The sequence below is a fragment of the Leptonychotes weddellii genome, chromosome 1 (assembly GCF_054177405.1).
Source record: "Leptonychotes weddellii isolate Sample4059 chromosome 1, ASM5417740v2, whole genome shotgun sequence".
NCBI lineage: Eukaryota > Metazoa > Chordata > Mammalia > Carnivora > Phocidae > Leptonychotes > Leptonychotes weddellii.
The window spans coordinates 87688582-87715620 of NC_138369.1; the positions used below are offsets into that span (position 1 = coordinate 87688582).

The window sequence follows — 27039 nt, forward strand, 5'->3', positions numbered from 1 at the left end:
CATGAGAGACTATGGACTCTGAGAAACAAACTGAGGGTTCTAGAGAGGAGGGGGTGGGGAAGATGGGTTAGCCTGGTGATGGGTATTAAAGAGGGCACGTTCTGCATGGAGCACTGGGTGTTATACGCAAACAATGAATCATGGAACACTACATCAAAAACTATAATGATGTAATGTATGGTGATTAACATAACAATAAAATTAAAAAAAGAAATGAAAGTTATTATGTATACAGTGCTCTATGACATATGATAACATCTATACCTTGATAAGTCTAAATTAGCTTTTCCAATATGTACAAAATAAAAAATTTCTAAATGACTAGAAAACATTTTGTCTTAGTTTAATTGTCAGTATTCTTATTCTTTCTCACAGTACATAAAAGAACAGCATCTCAGAATCAAAGATGCCTTACATTCTCTGAAATAAGCTATTAGCAACAGTTTGGAACACTAATCTAGAGTTCATTTTTAAAAAAAAAATCTTTGAAAAGAGACTCTTAAAGTTCAATTTCTTTCAAAGATACTTACTAAATGAGGCCTACACCAGAGATTTGCCAAAGGTTCCTTATTTCTCGTGGTTTGAGATAGTTACAACATTTGGAAGCATGCTAATAAAAAGGGCAAGATCTTAAAATTATTGTTCGAGCCCATGTTCTACATTTTTACAACTATATGACCCTTAAGGCTGTAACATTTGTAATTAAGCCACATGATTTTTACCTAAAAGATGGTTTCTGCACTTTCACAACAACCTCTGCTAAAGCTATATTGCATTACTATTGTTCCCTTCTGGAAAACAAGGCAAAAGTGCTCTACACATCATAGTAATTATTAATACAAACCTGTTCAACTATATTTTCAGTGAAAATCTTTGAATAATCACGGTTTATATACTTCTCCTTCCAGTCCTACCAAAAAAAAAAAAAAATCAATTGCACAGATTAAAGCAAATACCTTTTTATAAGTAACAGGAAATCCAAAGTATATGCATTTTAGAAATTGCTCAATTTATAAGTGACTATGTGTACTGGACAAAAAAGGAATTTTCAGAAATCACAGTTTATGTTTTTTAAACATAGTCTGATTCTGCATATGCTCACATCACTCTATGAAACATCAAAATTTTATTTATGAAATTTTATACCTCAAGATTTTAAAATTTGAGTAATCTTACAGCAATTAAATTTACATACTGTATTCTATGCATATATACAGGGATAGGTAAATATGTGCTTAAAAGTTAGTGATAACAAAATCCTATCAACAAATATTAGTAAAAATTAGCAAATTAATAAACTAGCATCTTACTTATATATACTTTAATAGTGAATTATCTAAAATAATTTTGATTTCTTAAAATTATTTAAAAAATTTCTATTCACTTCAGTTTTTAATATGTATCAACAAAATGATCATGGGTTACTAACACTTTCATTTCTTTTAATTACTGAAATTAAGGCATAGAACCATACATTGAGAAATAGCTTCTCTTCATGCTAATTCAGGAACCTGATTCTTCTCTTTGACTAATCTCTGATACATGAACCACATACAAAGATATCTCAATTTTTGTCAACATCAGTTAAAGAATCCTTTTCCTGGGTCAAGTGTTTTATTTAAAAACCACATATTTAGAGGGTATATATGAAAATATGGGGTGATTTAGTATCAAAAAAGATCTCTTCTTAAATGTATTTAGACATATTTAACAAGATTTTAATTTTCTCTTTACAAAGTATAAAAGGAACCAGGAGGGAAGAACTGAGGTATAGACTCAAAATAATTCCAAACAAAATATGTTGCAGAAAATATTTGTCTGAAACACGTCTTTTGAGGTCAGATTTCAGAGAGGCCCTGATAATTTGTATGCTATTCTTAGCTTTGCACATCTTTGTTTATATGTAGCTCAGATATTTTTGATATGGAAGAACCAAAGTTATCTTCAAATTCTTCAATATATTTCATTTATACATAGTATGTAATTATAAGAATCAAATTATTGTATTATCTCATTAATCTCTTCAATAGTGGTTGTTCTCTGATTCCAAAATACAGTGGGAAATTAGAAAAAAATAATCATTCATAACATTTCAGAATCTTTATTTTTTTCCTATGCATCATTATTGATTTTTTGAAGTAAAAGGAAAAAAATCCCTAAGATCTTACAGTAAGGCATTAACTTCTCATTTTAGGCTACCTTTCAAGTATCATTGAACAAACTGTGACTTTACTCATTTCTTAGAAATTCTGATAATGGGACAATCGTCAAATATTTTGCTATGGGACATCCCTCAGGAGGCATTATCGATCAGGCTAATTTACCAAAAATAAAACAAAGCCATGGAAAGAGAAGCAGTTCCTACTTACTTCTGATGTTTTCATTTCATATTCTCCAAAGATATGAATTCTGACACAAATGTCTACAATTCAGGATATAATTTGGGACATTTTTTCAGGAACTAATATTACCCAAGAAATAAAATAATTCTATTGCTCAAAATAACCAAGAGACTCAGTGCCAAAGTAAAATATGTAATTACATCCTCACCATTTTAAAGAGCCTCTTTTTAATTACACTCCTGTGAAAGATTAAGATATGAAGCTGAGATGAAAATACTTTTAAAATACAAAAATGTCAAAAGACATTCTTTTTCTATTGAACAGAGTTTTCAGAGACCACTAAATTTACTATTCCTGGATGTCAACTACTCCTACAAAATAAAAGACAATTCTAATCAGGTGGATTGAGTCTATGTAATTTAAAACTTTTGCTATTGAAAAGGGGAAAACCATGAACAGTAGCATTATAGAGATGATTAATAAAGAGAGTATTTTCCCTTGAATAAATGTTCCAAACTGACTGAAGAAAACAGGCTCCCGTAAAACAAAAAAGGAGTGAATTCCTGTATAATTCAAGTCTTTAAGATACAAAATTTTAGAGTTAGAAGGAGATAATTTCTTCAACTTCAGACTTTCTATATATGTTGAATCCCCTTACTCTATAATCTTCTCTGGCTGTCTTTGGTGTACATTCACAAACTTGTTATAAAAAAATAAATAAAATGATAAAATAAAATGTATTTTCCCAAACTAACTTCTTGAATTCTCTTCTTGAAAATCAAAACATAATATTATCATATGTGAGCTACTTGTTTTTCTGAAATTACAATTAAAAATCTTATGATGCTTTTGAATATATAAAATAGAAATATTGAGAGAAATCATAGAAACTGATTAATTTCTTTCCCCACTCCTAATATATGTCTTAATTAAAAAAAATTTCTTGGTCAAGAAATATAATTAATTGTATCTTTTATTTTATTTTTTTAAAGGTTTTATTTATTTGACAGAGAGACAGTGAGAGGGAACACAGCAGGGGGAGTGAGAGAGGGAGAAACAGGCTTCCCGCTGAGCAGGGAGCCCGATGCGGGAATCAATCCCAGGACCCTGGGATCATGACCTGAGCTGAAGGCAGATGCTTAACGACTGAGCCACCCAGGTGCTCCTAATTGTATCTTTTAAAGAATAATATAAATAATAATATTTTAAATTATGTTATTTTTAAAAGACAAAATTAATTATATTTCTTGAGCTGTTTTTTAAACTTTAAAATTTTTAAAGCCTCTTATCACATTTTCATATTATTAACCCAACTGATTTACATCCATTTAGAGTTATAGGAAAAGAAGAAATAAATGAAGTTCAGTATGAAATACCTACCACGGGATTTTCAAAAATCTGCCAGAGGTCATTGTTATAATGGGAAGTATTGTAATTAGCAGTTGATAAAAGTCTTCCAAATTCATGTCTATTAGAAATGTACATAAACACACCCTATGTGTCAAAGAATAACAGTATTAACAATCTTAGAGGAAAATACAAGAAAATAAACTTAACCATAGGAAAAATATATATGAGATATTAATTTCAACTTTTATATCTCATTCCTGAACATGCATTTTTATTTTTCATATAAAACATGCATGATTTAAAATAAAAGAAAAAAATTTTATTAATTATGAATTCAGACACCACACAAAACTAATTGATAGCACTAACACTCAACTGAAAAAAAGAAGAGGAAGAATGACTGTTTTTGTCCCTTTCTCATTGATCCTAGATGTAGACATCAGGGAAAAAAATTCCTGTTTGAAAGCAGAAATATTTTTGAGACAACAAAGTGCAATGAATTGTACCTGTTTTGGCTTCTTTCCCTTTCAAAGAAAATGTCACATTTTTAAACAAGAATTCAAATGTCAATATTTCATCAGACTATGTTATTCTTTTTATTGTTCTGATGTTTAAAAACTGAACATAGCAATTACTTATTCATTAAAGGCAGCTAAAGAAAACCGGTCTCATTTCCTTGCCCCAAACCAAATAAATGTGGCAAACACCACTATGGTAAGTTTGTTTCTTTTTGTACCTGTTTTAATGGTAAAAGGGTTAGTTATTAATAAAAAAAAATAATAATGAAGAGTACCCCAATCTCATTTTAGTCAAGATGTACTTTATACTTACTCCTACTTTTTATCTCCCTTAAAAAAAACAAAACCAGAAAAACTAATGAAAGGGATTTGGGTTTAATTTTCTCATTCATCAACCAAAAAATGTAAATCTGCCCAAAGAACTAAGAGTTAAGTATCACATAATGCCCACCCCCAACACACAAAACATACACACACATATACAATTTAAGAACCAATGAATACCAACATTTTACCGTGCTAAGTGGAAAGAAGACTCTTAAACTTTACTGGTAGGCAATATACCATATCTAGTATTAATTAAATAAAAACAAATAAAAATAAATAAAAATAACACCTTTGGGGGGCTGAGCATTTGGAATGTTTCCGGAGTAGGGGAGTCTTTTTCCCTTTGTAAAGTCTAAAATGAAGAGAAGCATTGGGTAAGTTGACCTGCACACCCACACTCCCTTAGGTATTCTTAGGTAAATAACATTAGCAGCCCTTGATCAAAAGCTGACATTCTGAAATGTCCTTCATAGACAACATGCATAACAAGCAAAGCTTATAGCGCACACAAAGAAACAACTCCAGCCCTTTCTTTCTTTTTTTTTTTTTTTTGTCAAACATAAATCCAAGCTCATTCCTTAGTAGAATTTTCATTAGACACAAAATTAAGACAAAGGAAAAAATGTGTAAGAGAGGCCATTCCAGGATGCGCTGTTGAGTCAAATTAGCAGAACATGAGCACAAATTACAATCACAAGTACTGAAGATACTCAATATAACAATGCACATAGGTTTGTGGGAAAAACAAACATAGTCAAACAATACATGCCTTATTAAACTAGAAAAAATACTTGCCAACTTTTCTGATTTTTCCCAAATCACATTTGCTTATATGAATTTGAGTAAAATAATCCAATCATTTCTAAAATAGAAAGCTATATAAACATGTTTTAAAACATTCACACATTTTGAAAAACAAACTATTTTCTATGATCATTGAAGTTTTATAATGAAAATACATTTGTAGAATAGCAATATATCATTACTTTTCACACAGATGAAATATACTACATATCACAATCCCTCTCTCAGTTTAGTGATAAGGAACTGCTTTGAGGAGTGTGCAGTTTATAATGATAAAGAGAATAATGGGCATTGATTTCAGAACAAAAGTGTGTTCTTCTTAAATGTGTAAATGATTATTTCACCCAGGCTTTATCTAATTAATTTTAATTAAGTCAGTTTTCCACTATAAAATTTCAGATGGAAGTGAAGATGAATTCTTAAAAATGCAAAGCTGATTTGTAACAAATCCATGTTTATGACTGAAATCTTTCTGTTGCTTATGCCTAAGCATGGAACCTAACATTTTCCAAACTATTTCTACAGATAAATGTTCACAAATTATTCTCTATAACTGCTCCCAATTTTTCAATATGGAACCAAAAAAATTGGCTAGTACTTACAAATTAGAAAGAAAAGGGGCATCAAAACACAATGACATATCAACTGGTAAAGCAAGCCATTTTATAAAAACATTCAAGCAAGCCATCACTGTAGACCCTACCATTTCTCTAGCATTTCGGCACAGAGCCATATCAGGATCCAATTTATCACGAACAAAATAGTTCCTTTCATTCATCTCTGTTCGAAGTGTCTTTCCCTTAATTAAGTACACATTAGCCATGTATGGGACATTCCATATCCCCCTGAAAGTAAAGACAAGACATTCCAAAATACCACAAATAAAAAATATTTAAAGGTTTATTTTTATGTTTTCAAAACAAATACCTTGTATGTTTTTAAATTTTGTATATATAAATCATTGAATCAAATTACATGCAAATGCAAACATATGTAATGATATTTAACATAGTTATACACACATATATGACATTACTTGCTACACACTACATTTTTATGCAATAAATCACTATCTCCCTACATTAACTTCATTTTAGGGTTGATACCTGTTTAGCATTTTGGCTGTAATCCTTCCCTTCATTACTAGAGTATAATCTATTGTACAGAAAGAGTTTCCATTTAGGATTAAGCAGTTTGATAGCAAAAATAATTACATACAACCTGTGGTGTACTACAGCTCGTTCACACTGGCTCCCCAGAGCACTTAGCTATACTCAGTGACTTCCCATTGCGAGCCTGAAATCAGCCACTGCAGAAGCATTTACACCGCAGAAACTGGCAAACACTACAAATCAGGGCATCCCTCAACCCCCAGATCCAGTTGTTAGACCTTTACCAGCACACCACTGAGTACAGCCTAAAATTCTCCTAAAATATATCCTCTTGAAATTCACTAAGCCATCTCAAATTTCTTGAGAAAGAGAAGATATGAAGAAATAGAGCTAGAAGTACGTGAGGGTTGGGAGATACTTTATTTTGCCCTTCATTCTTCCCCACATTTGTCTTTTCACTCTGAACATGACTCATTTCCTAAGAATAGTGAGTAAGGTTTCACCTGAAGGCAAATGCCTATTGCTTTTAGAGAAAGAAAGGAAAGATTTTGACCAAGGAAATGAAGTTAGACGTTAAAAGGAATATGATTTCATTTTGTTTTGCTAGATGAACCTCAAGGGAAACAGCCATAAAAGATAATACAGTGTATCATCTGAATTCAGAAACTTGTCACTGGCAGAGTATGCAGTTTTGAAGAAAGACACACACACACACACACACACACCCATGTGCATATGTGTCATAAGATGTCATTCCTTCATGTAGCTTTTGGACATGAAGTGCATTTTTGTATTAACTAGATCAAAAACCTCTCCCATATTCTTTTCCTTATACTTTAAACAACAGTGACAGGAGGCTGTACAAAATATCACCAGTGCCTAAAGCAACTTAAATGAAACATTAATTCTATATTCTACTTCTGTGAACCCTTATTTCTGTTATACCCACAGACAATATCAGGCATTTGGTCTATACAAATCATCCTAGAGATAATAAAATACTTTGAAACAACAGAATATGATCTGAACAGTGTTTTCTCAGCTATCATGCTTCTTAATTGCAGCTAACAAAAGCTTTAATCATATTTATCATTCAAATTTACTATTACTATTTTCACAAGTAAAACATCTTTTTAATACTCAACTGTTCAACAAAAAGTATGTGGGGTTTTTATTCTAAATTTAGAGGCACATATTTTTAGTCATGAAAGAATGTTTTCCCTTTCTAATTGGGCTGATGTATCTGAGAAATTAGGCAAAGGCTTTAATGTATCAGTCACTCTGGTCCATCATCTGTATGAAGAAAAAGGATAACATTCCACTCTATACTACCTTAGCAAAAAAACACTATTTCAATTCTGATTATTTTTTAGTCTAAAAAATGTCAACTGTTGTCTCTGAAATAAATATCAATTCATGCATACACTTTGTAGCAAGTATATTCTTTTTAAACTCTGGAAATGGAAATCAGATATTGGTGAAGAAATTGATCTTTAAAGCAGAATATTAGCTATTTTACACAGAACACTCTTGCAGTAGGAAATGCTAGAAGGTAAATCATTGCCTTTGTTATTGATTTTGTTTGTTCACTTGTAAATTTTAAAAGCTATCAAAACAACTTTCATCCTGGCCACTAAATGAGCTAAACTAAATTCTTTTTCTAAACTTTTAACTAAATAATATTAGTCTTCTGACAACCCTCTCACAGCTACTCCCACCTACCATGTAGTATCTTAGTATTTCCCACAAGTTAAGTTTGTTCCTGTGAAGATTTAGAACCTCAAAGACAGATTTTTGTAATATTATTTTACACTAGTATTTCAGGATCCCAAGTGGTCTCAGGTTGGCAGATTTCCACTAATCATGAAGAAAAGAGGAACAAAAACTCAGGTAATGTTAACAAGACCACATTTTGAGGTTATGGCACTTTACATTAAAAGACTGACCAAGTAACTTACACTCTATTCCCTTGAACAATATCCACATAATCTTCAGATCGAGCATAGTATCCATCAGGACTCAAGGCTCCCCAGAAGTTGGACCATAGCTTTCCATGACGAGTTACGAGAGGAGCAATGATCTTTCTAAAGACAGCGTGAAAGGAAAAACAAATCCAAGTAATTGTTTATTCTTAAATTACCACAGAATTATGTGTTTTGGGCTTAGCATGACACATACAATACTAAAGTTCATTTAATACCCATGTAGTGAGTTCAAAAAAAAAAAGTAAAATAAAAGATAAACAGGAATTTCTTTCCACTTTTTCTTAAATAAGCACACTGCTGATTTTCAATGATGTTTCTTAAAAAGGCAAAGTAATCGAAAATGCTAATTAAAGTATAAAAATGACTTTTAAAAGTACCTTACTTCTATCCAATTAAGTCAAACTATCTTAATTATTTAATTATTTTAAGTATTTCAGAAATTATACAAAATGAAATCAAATAGTTTGTCATTGAGAAGACATAATAATCCCTGGTGCACTGAAGTATCCAACAAATATTTGACAAATATTTGTTGAATAAAAAAATGAATAAAGATGAACTGAGATATTTGTAAATAGGCCAGTTTTCCTTAAGTTAGGTCCTGAATTACTTTAAAGTATGTTTCCTTTTTTTTTTTTTTACAACTTTTAAAATGGGCTGTGCTATCCCTGGCAACACTGGACATTCTTCTGGCCCTTCAACTATTTAAAAAAAAAAAATAGCTTTGCACAGTGGCAGTATCGTAGCCAATGAGGTTTATCTGAGGCGTGATTATTGCTAATTAAAGAAAAAAAATAGAGGGTAATTGCCATAGCACTCTGTCTGACTACCTACCAGGAAAGTAGTCCCTTTGAGACAAGCACATGTTACAGATTCAAAATATGTCAGATTTTTTCTTAGGAAAATCTAATTTATAATGTGTCAACACTTTCCAAATGAGGTAATTCTGAGGTTCCTCTAGAATTACTTTAAAAATGAAGTGAATTATAGTGGTGTCAATTTTTAAGAAAAGCTCACCCAACTCTTTCATGAGGAAGTTTATGAACCAGGTATTTGCCACAAAAAAAACCCTATTTCACAACACTCCAGTCCTGTGAAGACCAGGTGTGCCCTTTCCCTTACCTACAGAAAAGTGAAACAGTCTATAAATACACATCATTCAAAATAGTGATTTTGGTTTATTTTTCCTGGTTCCTATTAAAAGGAAATGTTAACCAGAAACACTTAAATTGTCCATCAACAGATGAATGGATAAAGAAGACGTGGTATATATACACAGTGGAATATTATGCAGCCATCAAAAGGAATGAAATCTTGCCATTTGCAACGACGTGGATGGAACTGGAGGGTGTTATGCTGAGCGAAATAAGTCAATCAGAGAAAGACATGTATCATATGACCTCACTGATATGAGGAATTCTTAATCTCAGGAAACAAACTGAGGCTTGCTGGAGTCGTAGGGGGTGGGAGGGATGGGGTGGCTGGGTGATAGACATGGGGGAGGGTGTGTGCTACGGTGAGCGCTGTGAATTGTGTAAGACTGATGAATCACAAACGTGTACCTCTGAAACAATACATTATATGTTAAAAAAAAAAAGAAGAAGATAGTAGGAAGTGAAAAATGAAGGGGGGGAAATTGGAGGGGGAGACGAACCATGAGAGACTATGGACTCTGAGAAACAGACTGAGGGTTCTAGAGGGGAGGGGGGTGCAGGGATGGGTTAGCCTGGTGATGGGTATTAAAGAGGGCACGTACTGAATGGAGCACTGGGTGTTATACGCAAACAATGAATCATGGAGCACTACATCAAAAACTAATGACGTAATGTATGGTGATTAACATAACATAATAAAAAAAAGAATATCTACAATATTAGAAATGATACTATAAATTAGAATCTATATATTATGTTAATTTAAGAAATAATTCAATGGTGTTAACTGATAAGATCAAATATATAATAGAAAAAAAAAATCTTGTAATTTATAATCCAGCTGCCTTCCATAGAAGGTTAGGCAAAGAAATGGAAATCAAAATCCATCTTCGGTGTGCCTCAATGTTTTTGAGTACTGAAATACAGTAAGGCCCCTTATCCATGGTTTCAATTACCCAGGGTCAACCATAGTCCAGAAGCAGGTGATTCTTCTGATGAATCATCAGATCAATAGTAGCTTAACGTTAAGTCACACTGCCTGTGTCATTCCCCTCACTTCATCTCCTCACGTGGGCATTTTATCATCTCACATCATCACAAGAAGGGTGAGCACAGAACAAAAAGATATTTTGAGAGAGAGAGATCACATCCACATAACTTTTATTACAGCATATTGTTATAACTGTTCTATTTTATTATTGTTGTTAATCTCTTACTGTGAGCAATTTATAAATTAAGCTTTATCACAGGTCTGTAAGTACAGGAAAAAAACATAGTGTATATAGGGTTTGGGATTATCTGTGGTTTCAGGCATCCCCTGGAGGTCTTGGAACGTATCCCCTGTGGATAAGGGGGACTACTTTATCAGGACAGCAGCTGGGGGATGATGAATTACACTACATTACTGAAGGAGTAAAACCTGGAGTAAGGCAGTAAATAGCAGAGATGGGAAAAGAGGGAAAAGAGAGCTGATGAAATGCTAGAAAGCTACATGCCCTAAGATGTGACCCATCCCTTGTCCCTCTAACCTTCAGTCAAGTCTACTAAATCTCACAAGATTTTTGGTATATGTAAATTCTTTATGAAAACTACATGCTTGGATACAGAAGCAAGAACTGTATGTATCATATGAACCGAAACCTTTGATCAGTAACAGAAATTTATGGAATTGGAAAAATATCCTGAGTTTCTAGCCTTTCAAGGGCAATGGGCCCAGATGGCAGTTGAGTTACTTTTGAGGGAATTTTATTTTTTACCAGGTTTAAAACATTAGATTAATATTAAAGGGGATATATGTTAAATACATAGTATGAATTCATTAAATAGTTCACTGTAAGAATAAGTACCTGCAAAAGTGTCATATAATAAAAACATATAAATATTATCTAAAAAATGTACATTCCATAATATTGAATTTAAATCAAATTAAGAGGCAACTAACATTGCAAATTCAAGAAAATATTACTGAATTCCACTAGGTTTTAAGAGTTATAAATTGCAACTCTATCCCTTATCTCTAAGGTAGCCTAACTGCTCCTTGCCTAATGATCAAAAGGTTATTCATGTTTTGAAAAATTACTTGCAATTTATAGATATATAGTGGGGCTGTATACACAGATTAATACTAAGAGGTCTTAGATTTTGAAGTAATAGCTGAATTCTCAAATTGGCAAATCATATTACATATAGAGGAGGTTAGTATAGCATAACAGATTTCTCATATATTTTACTCAGCAAAATAAAAACAGCAATTCTAATATTTCACTGCTAACCATACTATTTGCTAAGAGAAATAATTGCATTAATATATGTAAACATACTTAAAAACAATACCTGGCACTTAATAAGCACTCATTAAAGGTGGGCTATTAGTAGGAGGATTAATAAACTACTAGCAGCAATAGGTGTAATATAATAAATAATGACTAATATCATTATAAGCTGGTATAGATGATGTCTTTTTCACACTTCAATTCCACTAAATAAAAATAGGTACTGCCAAGTAATAATTATCAGTTCAGTACTAAATAAAATCACAGATCTCTGAAATTTCTTTCAAATTCTAAGAACTTAGATCTCCGTTTGCAATAACTTTTTAGGTCATAAGTTTTATGAAATTCTACTTTAAAAATATCTACAAAAAATTTTAAAATTCCAAATTTTACAGATATATCATAATTTCACCTTGCTTTAAACAGAAAAATAGGCCAAATATAATTGATAAACATTGCATTTGTGATTGTAACTAATATTAAATACTTCTAATTTTCATCATTGTTTTCTATTTGACTCCTTTGAAAGAAAACTAGTAAGAACTTAAAGTTTATAAGGCATAGAAAATAACTTCATGTGAGTTCCCTCAATCCACTAAACATAGAGATGTAAGCATAGTGTGTCCACATAGACACAGAAAATGATTATCATTTTAAAAATAAATTGAAAACGAATCTTATGTAGTACCTGTTTTGTTCAATCAAAATTTTTAAGGTCCTTGGATTTGTCAAAACAACATCTGCATCCAGACTAAAATAATAATCACAGTTTTCATCCTGACGGCAAAAATCCCTAACATTGAAAAAGAAATAAGAATTAGATAAAATAAATACTTGCTAGTTGAAAAATGTCAACATAAAGCTTATACATAAAATAAAGTTTCTCTAACATATTCTTCTAATCAATATAGTAAGACAGTCTCCAAAGGGATAAATACTGTCTTAAATTTCAAAATGGTCAGTTTATCAACAGAGATATTCACATGGAGATCAACACTAAAAATTTTAGGTCAAGTGAAATACATTTTCAAGCCACTAAGAAGTTTAAGGCATAAGATACCCAGTCAGAATGGCAATTTAGAATTTGGTACTTAGAACTCTCTGAAAGGGAAACATAATTTATCTCAATGTATTTATCAACAACTTTTTTTCACAAATCAAAATGCTTTCTGCACACACACACACACAGTGCAAAATCTTGCTTATCCAACAACTCAGTTTTAAGTGAATCTTGGAGATACAAGTGTGTAATTCTTTAGGTATTAATACTTTTTAAACTTGATTTGCATGGAATTCTAAGAAATTTACTCCCCTGCTTCTTATCAGGGGTCATCATGGACTATGACATATGTTTTTCTTGGTAGAGTCTGTAGCATTTTCATCAGGAACAACAAGGAATGAACTACTTGTGATACATGAGATGCTTCCAAGTATTATGATTTCTACATCTGGGGCTCTCTCCTTTTGACCTCCCCTCCCTCACTGCTGATCCTAGTTACCACTTTCTGCTATTGTCAGTATGTATCTCTATACCACATTTGTTTCTAAGCAACTGTCATACAGGAAACTTTGCTAAACTTGCACAAAAAATTAGAGAAAAATTTTTTAAAGTTTTGTAATTATGTATGATGACAGATGGTAACTAAACTTATTTTGTGTATTCAAATATTGAATCATTATGTTGTACATCTAAAGCTATAGGTTATATGTGAATTATACCTCAATTAAATACATAAGATAAAATAAAATAAAAATAAAATAGCCAAAATTATTTTGGAATAAAAACTGAAGGAATTACACTACTTGATTTCAAGATTAATATAAATCCCTGGTAATAAAGTGTTGCATTGATCTAAAATCAACGGAACAGAGTAGAGAGTTCACAATCACTCATAAATATTCAGTCAATTGATTTTTGACCAAAGCCAAGTCAATTACATAGGAAAAGAAAAGCCTTAAAATAAAAAGGAGTGTTGAAACAACTGGAATTCCTTTTGCAAAGAATAAAATTTGACCCCCACTTCACTCCAAACACAAAAATGTATTCAGGATGAATTACAGATTGAAACATCTTAAACATAAGTGCTAGGACAATAAAGCTTATGAAAGAAAAATTCCAAGGGATGTTTTCATAACATTGGAGTAAGAAAGATTTCTTAAATAGAAAATAAACCCAAAAAGCAAAAAGCATAAAAGAAAAAAAAAAGAAATAGAATTTTATTGGAATTCAAATTTCTTCTTATCAAAAGACATGATTAAAAAAGTAAAAAAAATCAAGCCACAGAATGGAGCAAATATTCACAAAACATCATACACACACACACAAACACACACACACACACCCCTTGTATACAGATTATATAATGAAATCCTATAAACAAAAAAAGATAACCCAATGTAAACAAAAATGCACAAAAGACTTAAACAGATACTCTACAAATGAATACATACAAATAGCCAATTAATATACAAATAGAGAATTCGTTGTCAGGGAATTAAATTAAAATACAGTAAGATATTTTTGATACCCAATAAAGTAGCTAAAATAAAAAAAGATGGGCAACATCAACTGTTGACAAATATGGAGCAGCCAGAGGTCTGAATCACCTGCTGTCAGGTGTGTACAATGGTATAACGGTTTGGAGGACTATTTAGCAGTTTCTTATAAAGTTAAACATGCATTTATTCTAACCCTATGCCCTAGTTAGTCTACTCCTGGGTATTTTCCTAAAATATACGGAAGCAAAATATGTACACACATACACCCACATATACACTTCTAATAAGGAGTCTTCTTTAGCAATCTTATTCAAATGGCTCCAAACTGGACATGATCTAATTCTATCAATAAGAAAGTGTAAAATCTATTTGTGGTATATTCACATGACAGAGTATTAGTCAGTCATGAAAGGAATGAACTGCTGATAACTGCATTGACATGAGTGAATGAGAATATGTTGTACTGAGCCAAAGAAGCCAGACACAACAGAGTATATATTTAAAAAAAAAAAATCAAGAAAATAAGTTCCAAATGTGGATCCAAGGTATTCTCCAATGAATAAATTATGGAACCATTAGTTTTGTCTTTCTGAGGCTTGTTTTCCTGCCTACGCCTTTATTCCCACACCAGGCACTACCCATCACTCTGTACCGTGAGCTTCCACAACACAAGAGAACATCTGAAGAGAAGTCACATGATTTATTTATCTTTTTTCTCAGCAGCTCTTAAGTCACTGCTGGCATATTCAATTAACATCTACTGAAAAATGATTGTTTTTATTATTTCCAGAGTTTTACTAGTAATCTGTCTAAAGTATTAAAGGGGCTAAACAAAGAACCTAAAACTTTCTTCTGAGGGGTATAGTTTTATCTAGACCAGTAGGTGACTAGAAAGTAGGAATACCCTTTATACCCCACAATCTGAAACACACATTTTCACCACACATAATCTTCAGATAGTAAACATTTAGATCACTGCTACATCAGTCATACTATTCATTTGTCTGAGTATCTTTTTTTATTTCTTATTTTAAGTAATCTCTACTCCCAGCGTTAAGGCTCAAATTCATGACCCAGAGATCAAGAGTCACATGCTCTTCTGACTGAGCCAGCCAGGCACCCCTGTCTGAGTATTCTTTTAAATCTTGATTTGCAGTTCAATTAATAGCTTGATTAAATGTGTTGACTCTCAACCATCTCTCTCTCTGTATACATGTAAATACACACAAACGTAGATACAGTCTAACAGTAGAGGTGTGCTCATGAGCATACACAGCACACATGCAAACTCACACACAGAGCTGAGACACCCAAGTTCAGGATACTAATTTTGAAGAAAAGTTGTTTTTCTTTAAATTTCTTTAGTAGAAATTACTTAAATTGATTAAAACATACATTCCCATGTTTCTGGCTTCAGCTTGACTTAGATTTTCTTCTGGTCCTACTATTTTTATAGTATTGATTTCATGTTTAGCTTTATCAAAAAATACTTTGATGTCCTTTTCATGATAAACTTCCTGTAACATATTTTAAAAACAGAACATTAGTGCGAAAATGACAATAGGATAACTGAAGTATTCATATGTAGGGATGGCATCGTATTCAAAGTTGTGAATTCCACAATTCACATATTCCCTCAATTACAGATGAAATGATAACCTGTATCAAACACATATCATGTGAAGAATCTAAAATAGATACACATCAATATTTTTTAAAATAAAAATAAAACAAAATTCTTCTAACATCTACTCCTGGACAGGTCCTTGAAGAAATATTTAAATCCTGGGTTTAAATTTAAACAAAATGTTTCTGACTTGAAGGAAAAATGGCTTGTGGCCTGAGAATTTCAGACATGTGCTTTAAAATATCCAAAAAAAATGTCTATCAAACCTAATAGACATTAATCTAAGTTAAAAATATAATCATATTTTATAAAGTAAGTATTATAATACTCTTTGAAGCCGGAGACAGAAATGAATGGTCATATATAAAATTGTATTTTTACAAAAAGAAGGTAAAGTTTAAGAAAACTTTATTGATAAATTATGAACATAAGTCATCAAATTAGTATGATTCAACTGTGCTAAAATTTAGATATTATGTGTCTCCAACAGAGCATTTCAGAGCTTTTTGTGTATTGAGTTTCACTAAGTTATTTGAAAGCTTTTCACAGCTTGTTAAAACTAGTTATAGCATAAAAGCTGCACAGAGTTAATTTTATAAAAAAAGAGAGAAGACAAAATCCCCTCTCATCAAGGAGGTCCTATGAAAGGAGAAAGACATAAATAAATGACACAATATATAAAAACAAAACACTTCAATGTAAATAAATGTATTACGACACATTTTACAAAGCAAATGCTCAATGATTCACCCTTTTAAACTTATTGTAGCTGGTTTTCTGCAAATTTAAAATATTCTCTGGAAAAGGCAAACGATAAGCTGACATGTACATTAGGAAGAAAGAACAATATTAAACAAAAAGCATTAGGACAAAAGAGAGAAAATGCATATTTCATAGCTATTGTGTTTTTCTAGAAGATGTTAAGTGTCAATTGTTTTAACAGGAAAGGGACAAGTAAATGGGAAAATATTGAGCAAAAATGTCTCAGTTTAGATTATGTGTGGGAGGTTTGGGGGAGGTTCTGATTATTTTTGGAGGAAATGACAGTATCAAAATCCTTTGGGGAAGAGCATGCCATTGTGTGATTAATCAAAACAATACTGTATCTGGAAGCTATTTTAAGTTCTGATGTCACAGTATTAGCTTAAGCTGCAAACAATTTAATGACCAGTTCCATCAAAGAAGGTACAAGGACTAACCCAAAGGCAAAGGAATATGAGGACTTTGACATTTCTTCACATATTTATATATTAAGTTGAACCATATGAAAATAGCTGATATTCCACCATTTTGAATCTACAAAATTGAGTTTAATGTGGCTCATTCCAATATTATAATACTAGTTTCCAGACTCTAAAATCCTTAGGTCCTAAATAAACAGGACAGTAATTATCCCCAAAATTCCCCACTGTATTTAGCTCAGTGTGTTAATTTACACATAAACAAATAATAGCAAATAGTTCCAAAGAAGGTCAAAAACAATTTTCACATAAAATATTCATTTCTCAAACACTTACTTTGTTATGAATAAAGAGCTTAAGCGCTTCTTTTGGGTAATCCAGTGTCAACAATATGTCCAGAAATCGAGGTAGGAAAGGGGTTGGTTGTTCAATAAAAACTCCTATTGTTACATTTGGATGGACCTTTGTTTTATGGTAAACATAAAAGCAAATTATTATTAGTGTGGGTGTACTCTAAATTCTATTTAAGTCTTAATCAGTACAACATAAAATATATTAGGAATATCATTTATAATCTGCTAAATTTCAATTGCCCCATGGCAATTCTCTAACACTTAAAATACATTCCTATGGTCCCCCTCAAAGTGATTTACCTAATCACATCTTGACATTATGACTTAGGTTTGAAGAGGAAACTCACTATCATATTTATTACATGAATGTAATAAAGGAAATTGCCTACTCTACCATTCAATGCTTCCTTTATGATAGTCTTTAAAGAAATTTCCTTCAGATCTGAATCTACTTTGTCATCTTCATCTAAGAAGTCAGAATGCTAATTGTTTTTCCCTTTTGGTTTCCATGGCTTGGAAGTTCAACATTTAATTTGTAGCTCAGATAAAGCAATCATGGAGGTCTTGAGCCTTTATTTCTATCCTTGAATATTTCCTTTAATCTCCTTTTATGGATAGTACTTTATTTTGCTCATTATTATATATAAGAAAACTATTTTCTTTCACTAATGTAGTTTATCTTGTTCAATCTATTTCTATAGATTTTTAAAAATCCTTTTTGGGTATGTTTTACAGGATAGTTTATCTTTCACTAATTGCATGAGAACTTTTTGAAAAATTCATCATATTTGTCAGTCCTTGTGATGAGCAACATTTAGGACAAGGAGTAAAAGGTTCCTGGCCTTAAAAATTTACAAATGGTTGGGGAAGACAGAAACATAAGTAAATGACCATGTAATAGTGTTATTACCAAAACTATAAGAAAGATTTCATTATAATGCCTTTTTAAAACATGTCTTAAAGTCTGAATTTAAAGATTAAAGATTTTTAGAAGTATCATATATGTTAAGTGCTGAATTAGGTACCGCCTCTCCCATCTTTTCATGCATGATGCCTCATATATTTCTGTTATCTGGATCATAACTTAATATCTGTTTACATTGAAGTACAACTTATTTACTGTTTACTTCTTTATCAATTTATTCACTCAGTCAAATATTTATTACTGAATAAAAAAATACAAACAACTAAAGACAAAATATCTACCCTGTAGGAGTTCTCAATTTAATAGGGGAAATAAGTAAAAAGTTGATCACAACTCTCCCTTATTAAATGAAATAATACATTTAATTTACATTTCATAATAACCTTAGAGTTACTTATTATTCCAAATTTACACATGAGGAAAATGGGGTTTAGAGAAATTAAGCAACTCAGAACACATAATTAGTAGGTAAAGAGCTGGGTTTCAATGTGCTACCTTTTCATTATCCATCTAAGTTCTTTTTATATACTAATGATAATACAACAGTTAACATAGATTGAAGGCTTAGTACTGCATATGTATATATAATTTATACATGTAAAATATTATTTATATATCTATGTATAAAGTTTCATTTAACCCTCCCTTTCTTTATATAGAAAGAAACTTGCTTATGGCCCACACCTAAGAATATGGTAGGCCTGAGATCTTAACTACCCACATCATTTTAATTTTTATATCCCTATTGCATAATAACTACAAAATTTAAAAAATTTTTTTAAAGGTTTTATTTATTTATCTGAGAGAGAGAATGGGAGACAGAGAGCATGAGAGGGGGAGGGTCAGAGGGAGAAACAGACTCCCTGCTGAGCAGGGAGCCTAATGTGGGACTCAATCCCGGGACTCCAGAATCCAGAATCAGGTGCTTAACCGACTGAGCCACCCAGGCACCCCAATAACTACAAAATTTTAAAGCAAATGTTTTTCTATATTTGCACCAGAAAGTTTATGTAAAAGAAGACCGAACAGATAAAAAGAATTAACCCTCCCTCCAAAGGACAACACTACTTTCTGCAAAAAAGATCAGGATGAATTTTTAAACATCATGGTGCTGCTTCATTCAAAAATATTCTGGCACTCTTTCCAGATAGGAAATATTCAGTTAGTTATTTGAGAGACCAGCCCAAAAGTCTTATTTTCAAGAAAAGTAGGGCTCTATTCAGAAGCTCCTCAATGTGCACAAGTTACTCTTTGTCCTCTTTTCAGACAGTGATAAGCATAGAAACAATTTAATTCAGGAGCTTCAGTTCTTTATAGTAAGAGTATTTTATATTTGCATGGATCCAGGAGTTACCAAGACTATATAACTGGGAATTTTATTTTTGCTTATATTGGTTCTACCTATCTGGCATGCTGTAGATACTCAATAAACCTATGATGAATGAAGGAAAGAATCAGCCTTAATGACAAAATCATCCCTAGAATCCAACTGGTCATACCCATAATAACAGTTTTCCAAGTTACAAGAGCAATTTTTTGGAAGAAAAATGTTACCATAAGATATCCTAAAGCTGCTCTGGTTGATGACAAAAGGATGCATCAAAATGTTCTACAGGTAAATATTATTTATAATTGCTCCTTTACCCTCAAAGTGTAAAAGATAAACTACAGCTATAGTTCTCTATGAGCTATACATAAAAGTAGCACTGTGCCTGGCATATAATATGTACAGGGTCTAGAGCCAGATCGCCTAAATTCAAATCTCACCTCCAACGCCTAAAAAACTTGGGTGCCCTTAAGCAAGTTACTTAATTTGTATGTATCTCAGTTTTTCATTTGTAAAACTGAATCAATTAGTACAATCTACTTAAGAGATTTCGTGAAGTTTAATTGAGTTACTTTATGTAAAATACTTAAAACGGTCCTTAGTTACATAATCACATATTATTATTTTTTAAATCATCATATTTGAAAATCAAGCACAGATAATACTAGTCAATACAAATGCTAAAGCATTTTTTCCTCAATGCTTTAGCTAAGTTAGCAGACTAAAATAGAACAAGAGCATCCAATCATAACAACTATTAAATATTAACAACTAAGTCCCTTTTATTGGGATCAATTACTAGCCAGTTTCACTTTCAAAAACAGTTCAGAAACACACAAATCTAGCAATTTTCTGAATCATCGTTTTAGCTTTATAAATCCATTATCTACCATATTACCAAAACTATAAAATAACATGTTTTTGAAAAATCACTGCATTTCATGACACTGTGCTTTTTATTTCTACATTTCACACATAGTCAATTCCACTCACATCTACCGTAGATAAGTCAATTGTATCCACATCACAAAGAGTGCAGCCATTATCCTGCGTCCATGCGTTCGGTACATAGTTTCCAAAATAATTCAGGAGAATCTAGTAAATGAAGGAAAACTACATTAAGTAAGCCTTTCCCATCAATTCTATAAACATCTATCTTCAAAGCAGGTTTTCTGCATTAGGTATATTCCTTAATAATTCTACTAATATTTAGCACCTAAAGGTATACACTGAACTAAGTTCTCTCCAGATAATGAATCATAAAATCAGGGCAAATTTTGTCTAGAAAGGCCAAAAAATGCATTATAAATCACAAAGGTCATTTTATTTCAGTAAGAAATAATACCAGAAGAGACATAATTGAATAGATATGTCAAATAATGAAATACAGAGTTTTAATTGAGCTAATGAGACTTAGCCAAAACAACACTAATAAGAGCAGTCATGTGAATAGTAATTTAGTAATAAGATAAATATGTTCAAGGCCTGGTGCAGACACCTGCAGTGAATGGGGCAGTGCCAAAGTAAACTCTTGCCAACCATCACCACACATAACAGGTATTATATATATACCTTATCACCAAAAAGCACTAAACCCTCCCAGAAACTATGCTACCTACTATAAACTAGGCTTCTGGGCAGTGGTTCAGGGGCACTGACTTCAGGAAGACAAAGGTTGCAGATTAAAACAGATCTGGAACAAGGTCCTAATTACTGCCACCCCACAAATCCTATTAACAAAAAACTGAAGTACAATATTGCCTCCCCTTTCAAATCACTCAGACATCTCCTTTGTAACTTATCTCCCCCTCTCCTCAGGCATCTATTGGCAATCATTTCATCCATAAAATCGGAGTCCCTTGAGTGTGTTTCGGGTGGAGAAGAAAATGAGGGAAGGTAGACAGAGGACAGACATAAACACTAAAATATGAGCCCTCAAACAAATCCTGAGTATTCCTAGAGTGTAAACATTTTAGAGAAAATTCTGATTTACCTTTAAAAAAATCAGTACACTTTTCTACTGCAATTTTAATACCTGTAGTGGTATGACCATTTGTAATTTTTAAATTTTTATGTTTTTATTTCTTTTCAAAAACTATTTCACCTCAAGACAGTAAAGTTGCAGCAAACTAGCTTTAGCTGTGATTTTTACATTACTGTGAAAAGGAAGCACCTAAAATCCTCACTATGCTTATATAATCATTAATTTTTCATTAGAAAAGGGAGATGAACTCAAAAGAAAAAAATGTCAATATACTAAATATGATGGTCAAAATGTATGGTAGTGCCAACTGGATTTTTCTAGCTTCTTAAGACCCTAAAAGATCTTCCAGTACAGAACAGACGAGGTAATTAGTCTAGTACCATTTTACCAGATTCCTCTCAAATATTTGGGATGCCATCCAAATACTTCTATTGTACTAAAACTGAAACAAATGTTGTTGAAACAGTACAGTACTCATTAAAATGGGAAAATCTTTGTGTAATCGTAGTACGATCACAGGACATGGAAAAGTAACTCATTCACATCTCTTTCAAACTACATGATAATTCAGGAAACAAATTACAGGGCAGGAAATATGTACTCACAAAATTCATTAATGACATTTCAAGAGTCAATGTGGTCATTTTAATGGACCTCTATAGTAAAAACAGAAAATTGTCCTATTGTCAAATTACAAATGCAAACATTAATCATTCATATTCTATACAATAATATGGTTTTGAAGGAAAAAAATATATTCATGTGAAAATGGATCCTGTACTAAGCATTATTTCTAAAAGAAATTTTAAAACATTTTTTTTAAAGGCTAGTGGGAAATATAATTTGTTTAAAATATCCTGGGAAAGAGTTTTTTTTTAAAGGAAGAAAAAAAATCCCCCAAATAGTTGGCCATATCTAAAATTCCCAAAAATGTGTAAAGACTGGCACTTTCCTCATCTCAGAAATCTCATAAAAATTAAATATTTATTTCATGAATTATTGATCAGTCTATTAGAACCCTATGTGAATATGGAAATGATTGATATCTTTTAAAAGGTTAGAGCATAAAAGGTATTACTACTTTTAGTTTTCAGAATTAAGACTTTATTTTTAACCTTTCCACTTTCTACTTTTTGCCTCAATTTAATTTTCATAGATAATTAAGATATTTTAAAAACATTACTTTTGACTGGAAACCTTTCTCTTTTGGATCTCTCACTACACAGGGAGAAGTTATCCATCACCTCCACCGTCCATTTACATCTGTTTTCTTCATTAAAATCTGCAGACATTTATGCTGGCAGCTTTGGAAAGTTCAGAAGACTGTTTATGTAGTTTGGCTGTTCCAGGCAGTCCCCGCTACTAGGTGGTAGTACTTTCCTGATCCTTCTTGCACAATTATCAAACCCTTTCCAGGAATGATGTCATTTCATTGGCAGAGAAACTTTTCCAACCAATCTTTTCTTTTTTCTTTTCTTTTCTCTCTTTCTCTCTCTCTCTTTCTTTCTTCCAAATCATCCAATTATTCAAGGTCACAGTGACCAAGTATGTACAAAATTAACATCCCTATTTTTATTGCAAATCAAATTAGTTTCAGAAATGCTTGTTTTCATGTGCAAATTAGGTGATTTGATCTTTTTCTGTTCAATTTTAGCTTCTATAAAAATACCACCAATTTCATGATTTCCTTAACATGTATATTACCTGATATTTAAAAGAAAAGGTTAGTTATTAAAGTAAGCATCTTATGATGTGTTCCTAACAATAAATGAGCTTCAAGCATAAAAAGTAAAGCTTCAGCCAGAAATCACAGTTTCTGTCTAAAAAGTTATTTATATCAGATTGTATGTATCTAGCCAAGCATGAAAATAATTATGTAGATAACATATTTTAAATAAAATGAACCTTTATTTTAAATAGCATATTTTAAATAAAATATTACTTAAAAAACACAAAATTGTTTACACATCATTATGAAAACAAGTAAAAAGTATAATGTTCATAGATATAGACTGAAAGGACATAAAAACTGAAAGCAATCATGAACAAAACAATATCAGAGGTTAGTGGGATTATAAGTGATATTTAAAGTCACTTATAATTTAAAAATTACTAATTTTTAATTATAATTTAAAAATTATTTGTATTAATAGCATGAGATTTAGAGAAAGTAACTAACTTTAATAACTTCAGTCCATAAACACATTAAAAACAATTTATCATTTACAGATTATGTATAATTTTTAAATGAAAAAAATGGCTTAAATATTATGTTAGGTCAATGTTATGGTTCAAAGCCACTGACATTATAATCACCCCTTACTAAATAAAATAATAAGTAAAATTAACTTACAAAAATTCATACAGAATATCCTTTTGCCTTTCATGATGGCTAAAAAAAACAAAGTTTGTATCTAGAGAATAATCTGCTTTCTTTCCCCATTAGGCTGGACACAGGGGAAAATGTGATATATTCATGTGCCTCTAACTTTAACATAATATTATTAAATAAGGTATTCGCATAAAGTAAATGCTTATTTACATAATCTTTTCTCAAATGTTTATAACAAGTATAATTTTTATAATAAAAAATTTCTTCACTTTGTTACCAAATAGCATCCCAGGAAGACAGATAGGATCACGTCAGGAACTGTGATAGTCCAAACTGAGAATGTTTCCTAGAAGACCTAGACCAGGTCTTTCTAAATGCACTAAGGGTTAGGGCTCCTTTTCTTATGAGATGTCCTAAATTAGTCACTGTGTAAAACTCCAGGCAGCATTGTCCTGGGAATTGGGAAGGCGCTGGGGATGATACCACCATCACTGAACATCAGGCCTTACTCACAACAGCTGAATTCTCAGGGCTAAGCCCCCTCTTTCAAGCCATTTACATGTGATTTAAAACACTCCCAAGAAGAAACAGCACCCTATTTAGTTACAGGAGAGGTCTGGTTGTGCAAAAGCCCCTGCCTAACTGGCACCAAGGGTCTCAGACTGAGGCCTAAAGCAGACACTGTGAGCGAGCGTGCGTGTGCACAAACACATGCGCATGCGCACAAACACAGGCGCGCGCGCACGCGCACACATACTGTGAAGTGCTTCGTAGACAAATCTGTCCGTTTATCTGCTTACGGAGAGTTACATTTTATGACTTTTTTTGCCCTGCCAAAAATTAATCTGTCTTGCCACTCCCATGAATAATGCTAGGTCGTTACATTGTTTCTAAACTCTGACATTTTTTAAAGGCTAATATATGGCAGACATGTGCTGGACCCGGGGGAACAAAAAGTAAATGGGATAGATTATGATTTCTATAACTCCTAGGCTAAAGGCTCAGTAAGGGAGACCAAAAAAACAAGTAAATTCCATCCCTGTCCAGAATGTGGCAACATGTATTGTGATGGAGGAAGTTCCAAATATTATAAAAGCATGCAGGAGACCGGAGGAGTAAAGACTAAGCTGACACCTAAAAGGTGAAGAAGATTTAGTAGGTGGGTACAGCAAGTGGGAATTGGGGGCAGAGGATTCCAGACTGAGTGAAATGCGGGCACAGAAGACTTGTAGGATGAGGAAACACGAAACTTGCGAAATTCAAAGTAATTCAGTATGGTAGGGGGTGAGGGAGAGAAAGGGGGAGAGAATGAGTGAATATGAGAAATGTATGTGTGGATATTTGTAGGGTCAGGAGTGGGGAAGTAGATGGGACGGTGGACTAGTGACCATTAAACCAGGAGTGGAATTTTAAAAAGAGCCTTAAAGGCCAGTTGAGAATTTGGATCTTCACCCCGAAGTCCACAGATGCAGTTATGCAGGTGAATGACATGACTGGCTTTCTGCTTCAGCAGAATGCCCTAGTTCCAGGCTCCTGGTGGGTGACTGTGAGGAGTGGTAGGGTGCAGGTGGCAAGAACTAAGGAAACTATCACTGGCACTGAGAAAATTAGACAAGGCACAGGAATCAGAAAAAAATAGCTCTTGGATTGGGAGTGGGAAAGCAACTAGAGCCAAAATAAAACCTAGGTTCCAGTTAACCAAATGGATGAAAGAGGAGGCAGAGCTGAAGGTCTTGAGCTCCAGATCTCATACGATACACAAATAAACCAACTGGGTATTCAGACCTGGAGGTCAAGAAAGATACAGGAGCTAGAGTAAGGATTTGGAAATCATCAACATTAAGGTAGGAATGAAGCAAATTAACTAAGAATTTGTGAAAAGAAAAGGAAGGTGTCTCAGATAAATACCTGTGGAACACTTACCTGAAACTAAATTAAATAAAGGGATTGCCCCCAACCACTCCTGAGCCACTCCCCACACACAATGTGTTAGATTTTTTAAATGCATATTTAAAAAAGAAAAAGAAAATGAGAGAGGTTTAAGAGGCCAGATAATTAATAGACAAACCAGCAGAGAATTGTGCAAAGGGAAAGAGGACCACGTGGGATCAACATAGTCAAATGTTATCTTTGGGTAAAGTAAAAATCAGGACTGAAGAGGATGTCACAACACACGTCAGCAGGAGCATTTCCTGGTGTGGTGGGAAGAGGGACTGAGGGGGCAGTAAGTTGTCTTTACTTTAAAGAGTGTGGCTGTGAAGGGTGGTGGGGGAGGAAGACAGGCAGGCTGGAAGGCAAGGGGATTGAGGAGGATGTTTTAGTTTGTTCTGGCTCAGTTTTGTTTTAAGATGGGAAAGAGCAGAGGGTCTTTAAAATGCTGATAAATAGGAGAGAATAGAGCAGGGAAAACTAATCCAAGATATAGAAAGTAATGCACCCAGCAAGATGGCTTCGTAGGAGGGCCGGAAGGGGACAAAAAGCAAGGTGGAAAGATTAACGAGAGGAGAAGAGGAATCTACTGCTTCCAATTTGATGTTGGAAAAGCTGCCAGTATCGGCTTCCCCTTGCATTTCTTCCCATCCATATAGCTTTTATTGGAATTCCAGACTATTCAATCCTCTGAGACAGCAGGCAACATCTCCCCACCCTCCCTTCCCACAGTGCAGATCTGTTCATCTCTTTTCTAGGTACTTATGAGTAAACTAGGCATCTCGGTATCTCAGAACACTGCTTTAAGCACAGTTTCCACAAGATAGATAGGTATCAAACTTATCTATGAATTTTTCACTCAATAACATTTTCAGCAAGCTCAATTATATATATTTGAAAAGCATCCAAAATTTCATTAGTCACATTAAGTCTTTGTCAATTATAACCCAGCAACCTTCGTATAAGATAAGTGCAAGAAGAAAGACAATTATCATATGATCTCACTGATATGAGGAA

At 32.6% G+C, this 27039-nt stretch overlaps 1 protein-coding gene and 1 pseudogene across 2 annotated transcripts in view; one reads left to right on the top strand and one right to left on the bottom strand.

Annotated features, from left to right (window-relative positions):
- Positions 1-27039, bottom strand: part of PLOD2 (procollagen-lysine,2-oxoglutarate 5-dioxygenase 2) — a 95438-nt gene that overhangs the window by 4235 nt on the left and 64164 nt on the right. The window contains exons 8-16 of one of the 2 annotated variants that reach the window (XM_006728263.3): positions 20771-20872; positions 17509-17634; positions 15760-15881; positions 12554-12658; positions 8412-8537; positions 6045-6186; positions 4827-4889; positions 3723-3836; positions 845-910 (exon numbers count right to left, since the gene is read on the bottom strand). In XM_006728263.3, coding sequence (XP_006728326.2) covers positions 845-910; positions 3723-3836; positions 4827-4889; positions 6045-6186; positions 8412-8537; positions 12554-12658; positions 15760-15881; positions 17509-17634; positions 20771-20872 — 966 coding nt within the window. The remainder of the gene's footprint in view (positions 1-844; positions 911-3722; positions 3837-4826; positions 4890-6044; positions 6187-8411; positions 8538-12553; positions 12659-15759; positions 15882-17508; positions 17635-20770; positions 20873-27039) is intronic. The other variant, XM_006728264.3, reaches the window with a different exon arrangement.
- Positions 9159-9235, top strand: LOC115944523 (U4 spliceosomal RNA; annotated as a pseudogene).